Source organism: Helianthus annuus, chromosome 14 (assembly GCF_002127325.2).
Source record: "Helianthus annuus cultivar XRQ/B chromosome 14, HanXRQr2.0-SUNRISE, whole genome shotgun sequence".
Lineage (NCBI taxonomy): Eukaryota > Viridiplantae > Streptophyta > Magnoliopsida > Asterales > Asteraceae > Helianthus > Helianthus annuus.
The window spans coordinates 170,498,719-170,509,029 of record NC_035446.2 but is presented as its reverse complement, the minus strand read 5'-3'; the positions used below and the strand labels follow the sequence as shown (position 1 = coordinate 170,509,029).

At 34.7% G+C, this 10,311-nt stretch overlaps 1 protein-coding gene and 1 long non-coding RNA gene across 2 annotated transcripts; both read left to right on the top strand.

Moving 5' to 3' along the window:
* Window positions 1–432: 432 nt before the first annotated feature.
* Window positions 433–3,188, top strand: LOC110905059. Its single transcript, XM_022150943.2, has one exon. The coding sequence runs from the start codon at window positions 731–733 to the stop codon at window positions 2,969–2,971; it is 2,241 nt and encodes a 746-aa protein (XP_022006635.1). The 5' UTR covers window positions 433–730; the 3' UTR covers window positions 2,972–3,188.
* A 4,880-nt stretch (window positions 3,189–8,068) lies between these two features.
* LOC110905058 lies at window positions 8,069–9,997 on the top strand. Its single transcript, XR_002572893.2, has 3 exons — window positions 8,069–8,172; window positions 8,658–8,724; window positions 9,362–9,997. It is a non-coding gene; the product is annotated as an uncharacterized LOC110905058 (long non-coding RNA).
* The last annotated feature ends 314 nt before the right edge of the window (window positions 9,998–10,311 follow it).

Below are 10,311 nucleotides of genomic sequence, written 5' to 3'. Positions count from 1 at the left end.
AAAATTTTCCGACCAAGCGGTAGCGGAGGCTACCCCTTGTTCCATAATACATCCGCCCCTGTATCAGACTATACGTAGGCGAATAACTCCCAAGCCCACACAAGATCATTTGATTGCCTAAAATATTAATTCTATACGTACATTCACACATACATGACTAACGTTTGTTGGCACGTTCGCGCCTTGCCGTTTCACTCTGGTAACGCCAATTCGAGACTGTGTTTAACACTCCTACACGATGACATAGCGATGAGCTCCAGCCCAATAATACACATGGTGTTCTATACTTCTATACATCCATTAAATTAAATTTCACATACAAAATAAGATTTATCATTTATGTGATTATTTATTCTTAAAAAATAACCTTAAAAAAATTTCATTGGTTGATTCACTACTACGCGCTTTATCGGTACGTGGGAAACTACCCCTTCTCCTCCTACATATCCCCCTCTGTCTGATATACACACACCTGCCGCTGCTATATTCTATTTTACTTCTGACCAACACCTTCTTACTCATAATTTAGTTTGAGCATTTCATCGAACACCTTGTGTACATACAAACCAATCTTTCTTTCTTCCACCCCACAACCCAAACCCTTTGTCCCCCTCATGAAATCACACCTTCTGCAACTAGTCTGTTAAGATAGAATTATTTCTTCATTTATTTTCATATTTTTTTTTTTGAATTTTTATTAATTTTTTGAGTGTTTGTTTAATTGTTTCTAATGGCGGAATCTCAAGAACCCCAGAACAATAACCAACTGGTGGTTGTTAGTGTTACCACTACTGAAGACATGGCTGTACGAGCCGTAAACAAGAGATACGAGGGGCTAACAACGGTCCGTACAAAGGCAATTAAAGGGAAAGGAGCTTGGTACTGGGCCCATCTCGAGCCCATTTTGGTCCGAAACCCGGATACAGACGACCCGAAAGCTGTAAAACTTCGTTGCAATCTTTGTGAAGCTGTGTTCTCAGCTTCAAACCCATCAAGAACCGCTTCTGAGCATCTCAAAAGAGGCACTTGCCCCAATTTTAACTCTGTTTTAAAACCCTCTTCATCATCATCCTCATTGCCACCATTGTGTTCCCCTTCGGATAGTAATCGAAAGCGGTTTTCGCCAATCGGGACTTCAAGTTTGAATAATTATTACCATAGTCAACAACAGCAGCATCAGCAGATATTGTTGTCTGGTGGGAAAGAGGATTTGGGGCCATTGGCAATGTTGGAAGACAGTGTCAAGAAGCTTAAAAGTGTTAAACCAATGCCACCTGGCCCTCAATTAACCAAACCCCAAATCGATTCAGCTTTAAGTTTGTTAACTGATTGGTTTTATGAATCTTATGGGTCAGTGTCATTCACAAGCTTGGATCATCCAAAGTTTAAAGCTTTCTTGAACCAAGTCGGGCTTCCGCCGGATGTTTCGCGCCACGATTACCTGTCGTCGAGGCTCGATTCGATGTACGAAGAAGCGAAAACGGAAGCGGAAGTTAAGATACGAGACGCAGAGTTTTATCAGCTTGTGTCGGACGGGTGGAAAAGCAAGATGTTTGGGAATGAACAAGAGGGTTTGGTTAAGTTCATGGTTAATCTTCCTAATGGAACTACATTGTTCCAAAAAGCGTTTTTCCCTGGTGGTTCGGTTGGTTCGGTCGGTTCGGTGGCTGTTCCAGCCGCGTATGCGGAGGAGATCATGTGGGAAACCGTCACGGGTACATGTAATGTTGCTAAGAAATGTGTTGGTATAGTTGCAGATAAGTATAAAGCAAAGAGTTTGCGAAATTTGGAACTTCGAAATCATTGGATGGTTAATTTATCTTGTCAGCTGCAGGGTGTTGGGAATTTGATCAAGGATTTTAGCAAAGGGCTTCCTCTTTTCAAGATTGTTATTGATAATTGCTTGAAAATTGCTAGTTTATTTTATAACAATTCTCAGGCTAGGAGTATCTTGAACAAGTTTCGGTCACAAGAGTCGAGATTTTCGGTTTCTTTCGGAGCTGCACCCCTTTTATATTGTGACAATTTACAAAAGATTCCTTCTGTTACCGCAATGTTGGACGGTTTATTGAATTGTGGTCGGGTTTTACATTCAGTCGTCACGGACGATTCTTACAAGCTTGTGGTTATGGAAGATTCTAGAGCCGCAGAAGTTGCCGAAATGATTCAAAACATGGGGTTTTGGAACGACGTTGAAGCGATTAACACGCTAATTAAAGTGATTAGAAGCATGGTTGAGGAAATCGAGGCGGAGAGACCGTTAGTCGGTCAGTGTCTTCCGCTTTGGGAAGATTTGAGAGCGAAAATGAAGGACTGGTGTGCGAAATTCAGCGTTCCTGAGGGGGTTGTTGAGAAAATTGTCGAGAGACGTTTCAAGAAGAACTATCACCCTGCATGGTCCGCGGCTTTTATACTTGATCCGGTGTATTTAATGAGGGATGCGAGCGGTAAATACCTCCCGCCGTTTAAATGTTTAACTTCTGAACAACAGAAAGATGTAGATAATTTGATTACACGTTTAGTTTCACGAGAAGAAGCTCACATTGCGTTAATGGAGCTCATGAAATGGAGGTCGGATGGACTTGACCCTTTATACGCACAGGCGGTTCAAGTCAAACAACGTGACCCTTTTACCGGAAAGATGAAAATAGCGAACCCTCAAAGTAGTAGACTTGTTTGGGAGACCATCTTGAAAGAGTTCACCGTATTGGGTAAGATTGCAGTCCGGCTTTTGTTTCTTCATGCGACTTCGTGTGGGTTCAAGAGCAATTGGTCTTTCATGAAATGGGTATGGGCTCAATTGCAGGTTCAATCACGGGTCGGTCTCGAAAGGGTTCACAAAATGATGTTCGTTGCAGCTCACTCGAAGCTTAAAAAACGAGCGTTTGGTAACGAGGAGGAGAAAGAGGCCGAGTTTTTCGGCACCGAGGATGATGACATGCTTAATGAGGTCTTTGTGGATGCACACTAATTGTAATGTTTTTTTTTTTTTTTTTTTTTTTTTTTTTTTTTTTCTAACTCCTGCAATGTGTTCACTGTTTGTAGCATTAGCTGTATTCTTTTAGTACCCTTTTTAGATAATTTAGCCCAAGATTTTGCAGGAGTATTGCATATGATAACAAAGATCCATGATTATTATACCATTTAGAATTATATATTGAATCAAGGTTTAAAGTTTCATTTTTTAAGACTGTAGTAATTATATTTGTGTTCTTGATTGTTGCTTTCAATTTGTTTTGTTTTGAGTAAATTACGTTTTTGGCCCCTGTGGTTATATCACTTTTACTATATTAGCCCAGAATAAGAATTTTTAACATATATGCCCCCATGGTTTCTATAACTAACCATTTTGGCCCCTAAGTCTAGAGATCATGGGGGTCAAAATGGTTAGTTATAGAGACCATGAGGGCTAAAATGGTTAGACTTAGTGGTCAAAATGGTTAGTTATAGAGACCATGAGGGCAGATTTGTTAAAAATTCTAATTTTGGGCTAATATAGTAAAAGTGATATAACCACAAGGGCCAAAAACGTAATTTACTTTTTTGTTTTTATGCAAGAGTAAATTACGATTTTGGCCCCTGTGGTTAGACTCGGGATAATGAGTTGAGTTAGACTCAGGGGCCAAAAGAGTTAATTATAGAGACCATGAGGGCACAAATGTTAAAAAAATCTATTTTGGACTAATAGGGTAAAAATGATATAACCACAGGGGCCAAAAATGTAATTTACTCTTTATACAAGGAACAATGCATATGGTTACAAAGTTCCAAGAAAATTATTCCATTTATGACCATATACTAAACAAGATATGTTCTTGATTGTTGTGTTCAAGATTTCTTTGTTTTTATACCAATTGATAAAAAATCCAATTTGTATTTTTTGATATTTCTTTTGTTTGTTCTGGTTTTCTGCTCTACTTTAATTAAATTCTTTGTATCTAAAACAGAGTAAATTGCTCTTAATGCACAAATAAACTTGTTGGAATGATGGTTCTGGTTTCCATTATTTTCAAAGCAAAAGTTTCATTAATATCTCCATGTTATCCAATTAATTAACCATGTTTTTTAAACTATCCTATCAACACACTTTTTTTGTGACAAATTTTTTGTTAAAAAACTAGTTATAGTTTGATTTTTACTAACTTTGAATGATCTTCTATATATAAGATATATAATTAATAGTTTATGGCTTTGCGTTCTCCATGATGAGAGCTTAACAACGAGCTAAGATGTGTATAAAATGAAGCTAAGATGAGTGTGATATGCGAAATGAAATGTGAAAAGAGCATGGATTACAAGGAGTCGATATTTCGATGCATGGGGTGAGGTGTGGTAAGTTTGGTTCAAACGGCTTGGAAAAACCAAAGTCCAATTTTGTGACCTGCAAACATGAATGTTAGGCAAAAACTCGTGCAACCATGTTTTGTTCTAGTTCGTAATTTTTTTTTAGAAAAATAGAGAGGATACACCTACTGAGTTCATATTCCGCAGTACAACTACTGTTTCGGATGTTGTATCTTGTGAAACATACACAAACGATCCCAAAACTATTTTGAGGGAACCGCGTTAACACTTGGCTTCAGGACTCTTTATGCTTTGTTGGTTTTTTGAAGATGTAGATCCGGGTTTGAATTATGTACACTTTATGTATGTTTCCCACAAAATGAAAATATTACCTTATTTTATAAAAAATCTATGATTTTCCCTACAAACCTGACCACCTAATTTTACATATTCGATTGTTTTACGTCAAATCTGATATCCTTTTACGACTACGTGCCTTTAATCTTAATTAATACATAAGGTTGCTTGAGAAAGAAGTTGCCAAAGGACAAGAATTGACCACATAGCTTTAAATATTTTCCAAGTTTCTTTCTGTCCATGGTTTTCTTACAATATGCAACCTCTTGATAGCTCAAGCCACCAATAAAATCTGTAAAAAGCTGAATTTAAGACTTTAATATCAACGAAACAGACGCTAACGACCCTACTCATGAAAGGCAAGCGTCTAATCCCCGTCCAATCTTCACTAATTTCCACTTTATGCCTCTTAATTATAAACTAACAATGTTTAATTATGATGGATTCTTTCTTCTTTAGAAAATCTATATCATGTCATTATCATTTATCACGCGGGCCCTTGTATCCGCTTCTTGTCGCCTCTAATGCCGGAAAAACATAAATTTTCGAGTAATCATGACACTAATCTTATCATGATTGCTACAAAAGGTTTTGTTGAGGAAACCTCAAGCAATGGACTAAAGAAAAGTGCTTGCAAATTCCATCAGAAAGGAACAAGGTACCAAACTACAACTTTTTGGCTTACTCACTGTAGACTTTGACTTTGATGAGGCAAATTCTCATTTTTCGACTTGTGGGTCCCGTCTTCATTTATGCCCATACAAAATAAATTGGACCCATTTTTGTATACAGGTTTTTATGTAAAACCCAGAAAACTATAAGCCTAAAAGGTGAAAATAAAGAGAAAAAGTAGAGGAAACAATGCACATGCAGCATACTAAAACATTACTCCCATACCTTTAAAGTTATCAAACTCTAACGTAGGGGCTTCATTCTGTCACGTCAATGACACCTCAGCTCCACATAAACACATCAGTGTCACATAAACAATGGCGCCCCCTCCCACTATTTATTCTTTTATGTTTTAAAGATTTAAAGGTGTAATGGGGCCCACATGCCAGACGTTATTATGCTGATGAGGGTTCAATATCGCTTCCACCCCCACCCCCAATAACGATTATTGTAGGGGGGGGGGGGGAGGGGGCTATTGATAAAAGATTTGATGAGGTGGATGGGCAATGACGCCCCATACCACCCATCCTTAGCCTTATGACCATCTTGGTAAAATGCAAATATGTATTTAACATACATAAATATATTTATAATTTCTTACACTTCTTTACTTAATATTAGTTACATACTAAACCACATAATCACTTGTATGTAGTAGTGTATTTCAGATTTAGTGGGAAAGATAAAATGAGGTGTTTTAGTGTTTATGTGGTTATATAGCTTTTTTATATCTTGATTAAAGTATGTGATTGTTCATTTCTCTACTAAAATTAGTTATGTATTTGTTTGTATAATAAGATTATTTTGTAAATAGCATGTTAATAACTTATTCTTATGGTAAGTAAAATAGAGAGTGAAAAAACAAGTTTCCTTGTCATGTAGAATAAAGATCATTGCAATAATGTTGTTATGGGCATAGGACATTCGCCCATATTCTTTTCTATGTTTCCCTCATTATTACCCTTCGTTTTTCCCCCTACAATAATAATTTACTCAAGTTTCCATTCTGAAAAAACATCACCTTAAGCATTTCTTGTTTTATTATATACTTACTGATATTTTATAAGACCACGCATATGTGCTATGTGACATAGACTCGGTCACTCTAACGATCAACTAATTGGGACTGGGACATTCTCATGTTCTCAATATTTTCGTCATACTAATTACTATTTATAATGAAAGAAATCATTTTGTCTTAAATCAAGATGGTCGTAGAATTCTATACCATAAGTCAAACACGAGAATTAAGAACTTTTATTGAAAAGGAACTCCTAAAAGCGACAAAAAACGAAAATGGATAATCATTTTTATTAATTTTTGTTAGTTATGATAAGAGATGAGAAGATCACATGGAATGCTTGAATAAAGGTATGATGTTTTGCACTGTGTGGGTAAAATCTTGTCTCAATCAGTGTTCTATCTTTCAAAACATGTGCCTTTAAGAAAGCATGGCTTAATTGGTTCAAGTGTCTTTTCAATAAAGTTTCTATATTGACCTTCTCTAGGGTTTAAACCCTCTTTACACGACTTGAATGTTATTTTCACAATTTATGAGTAATACATAAACAAGCTTTATGAGTACTACACCATAAAATGTTGACATGCATACCATCAAAAAAGAATAGTCATTTAATTCTAAAGAGTGTGGTAATGCATTGGTTTTTAAATTTCAACTTTAGTTCACACTAATTATAAGTGAATAAGTTTTTTTATTTGATTTGTATCACCTATGTTATGAAATTATAAATCTAACTTATAAATTTATTGAACTAATATATATTCATAGTTGATTAGCACTCAGTATAGGTTTAGGGTTTAACAAGAATGATGAAAATAAAAGATTTAATTAAATATCGTGTTCTCGAGTTCGAGAGAAATGAAAAGAAAACTGAAGATTTTATGTGTTAAAAATGTTTTCCTTCCAAATATCTCTAATTGGAAGGATTTAAAATGAAAGAAAATTACTTAAGTTTTCCTTCAATTTCTCTCAATTTTCTTCCTTAAAAAAACTCTAGAACACGACTTTTTTTTTAAATCCCTTCAAATCATTTCTTTTCCTTCGTCAAATGAAACTCAGGAACACAGCATTAAGGAAGGAAAAGAAAGAAATGGAAGGAAACTACGCTAATTTTTTTAAATTTTTACTTTCCTTCCGATTTGGAGGAAATACATTCTTTCTTTTTCTTTTCTCTTCCTTTCCTTTATTCTCTTTACTTTCTTTTCTTTCCCTCCTTAAGTGATCTCGGGAACTACATTGCCAGGGGCGGACCCATGTTGATGAGTTGGTGGGCGGACGGACCATTTGAAAAAAAAAAAAATTAGTGCATTTTTAGGTAAAAAAACCCGATCGCACCTTTTGAAAATATAGTTAAATTCTACATCCACAATTTTATAAAATAATTTCTGGCTCAGCACTCTACATTTCAGTGACGAAAAATGTACAATATCAATTCCACCTTTTAATATATGACAAATTGTTTCTTGCTTTTCATCTTATTAACACTTCTTTCACGCATGCATGCATACAAATCTATATATATATATATATATATATATAAACATGATAAATAAGGGCTTATGTGTCATGTTATGAGGGCTTGGAAAATGAGATGGCATCACCATAGGACTTCTTGAAATTGGTTTTGGCTCCAAAAACTTTTATCTTTTGTAACTCACAATCGCGGCATCCGAAAATACGTAATCCGACCCGTCCATTAAAAAAAATGGACCATATATAATAGATATTTTGATTATAATATACACAAAATCTCATTCTCCATCTTTCTTCAACACATAAACCAAGAAACCCTTTCATCTTCATAGGAGTTCATCCAATCTTCATCGCAATCTTCATCAGTAATCTCTATCTTTTTGATTCCTTATATGTTTCTTGTGTATTTTTGTTCATGTAATTTACTTTAAGCGTTCGATTCCGTCTCCGATTTTGTTTCTATATCTTCAGGATTATACACGGATCTTTTGTTTTTCTTTATTTTTTTTTCTGATGAAACCGTAATCTTTAATCATTCTCGAGATTGTTTGTTATTTAGTGTACTAATCTATGTATTCAATATTAGACAATGATCTATTGTTTTTTATTGTTCTTATATACATATGTGATGTTATTGGGTATGACATAAATTGACTTTTAAGATTTGGTGATTTTAGTAATGGATTTTGTTTTTATTAGGTTGATTGTTAATTTTATTTGGTATGACAAGGATTTTTGATTTTAGTAATGGAATTCTTATTTGCTTATTTGAAGATCCTTTTAGAACTTCAAAATTTCTACTCTTATGTTTTGAAGGTATAAATATAAATGTTATCGTGTCATGTTCCAGGCATACGTAGAAACTTCAAATGGTTTATGGATTCGCTGCTCGTGTCCGGAACGACATAAAATGTTTGGTTAGTAAAATATATGTGTGCAAACTGACATCTTGCATTTAAAAATTGTGGTGGAGGAAAGGGAAAGAGGATGTTTTAGAGGTTAAAGGTGTTATTTACACATGTGCTTTAAGTTGAAAGCTAATCACCTAAAATATATGCGTGCAAACTGACATCTTGCATTTGCAATTCTGTATATTATCGTTCCGATTATGGAAGTTGCAATTTGTAAGTACTTGATTTCAGTAATAAGCTAACTCATAGTCACCAGCTTGAGGCAAAGGAAGACATGACCTTAATAGTTATTTAGATACCCTTTTTTAAATTCCAGTTATATCTTTTATTAATTTTGGGCCAGTTTATGTTTCATATGATGCATATGTTATCATAGATGTCCCCTGCTGGGTGCTCATGAAGAATTCGATCAAACTTATGATAGTCCATAATAAGTCCATGCGTACAGTTTCTTTATAATCAGCATAAACATAATTTTTTTTTTCTAAAAGTAAAAAATATATCATTTCCCAACACCGCGGAATTTGCGGGTATCAAAAAACTAGATATCCGCTTTTGGTTATAAAAAGCAATTCCAAACACCGTTGTGATGGATGTTAAAAAATGCAATTCTTGATCTTGCTAATATTTCTGAACTTTACAGGTGGTTTGTGATTTTAATGAAGTGGATAATTTTCTTAAGGATAAAAAGCACTAAAGGTTCATTTACTTTGTCTCCTGAACTTTTCGGTGAAAATCAACTTGCAAGAGTAAGTTCACTTTTTTATTTCTTTGTTTTTAGTTATATAGTTGATTACTATATTATGGGGTTGGGAACAAAAAACTATATTTCACACGAAGTTTTAACACTATTTTTACTGATAATTAACATTGAATATCTTGTTGTCAAATTGTCTGTGCCTCGGTACTTCAACGAGTATGAAGCTATCAACGGTTATGGTCCTGCCCACCCTTCTTCGTGGATTGGCGGTCTCTTCTATAATGTAATGCCATAACGGGTCAAGCGAACCATAAAGTTTGGTAACAAAGGAATGTGTAAAATGAATCGAACTGGTCAATCGGGTTGAAAGCCAATCACCAAAGTCTAATTTTTATTGAATTGTTATTTTTCATAGTTATGTTTAAAACATCGTTAGTTGAAAGTGTTTGGTAGTAGTTACTTAATACCTGCAGAAACAAAATGTTGGGTTTTTTTTTTTGTTTAAAACTGTATGTTTATTCTTTTATATATAAAAAATACTTATGGCATAAGAGCAGCCATTGAGTTTAAAGACCTTAATGATGTTGCTACTGGATCTTCTGTTTAAGTTCATTTAATATATAATCAACTTAAGGTAGAAAGTTGTAAGAATCACGTATAATAAGTTTAAGTTTAGCAATATCACGACTGATCGATTACTCATGTTATGATGGGGTAGAGGGTGTGTATTATAGTAGGGTAAAATTATATTGGGTAATTAAACGTTATAAATTTTTAATTTAAAACATCATCGTCTTTGTGTTATATACTCCATTTGTGTAGTGAAGCTACACGCGATCAAATTGAATGGTCATGATTCTGTGCTATGGACTTCACATTTGGTATGTAGCAAA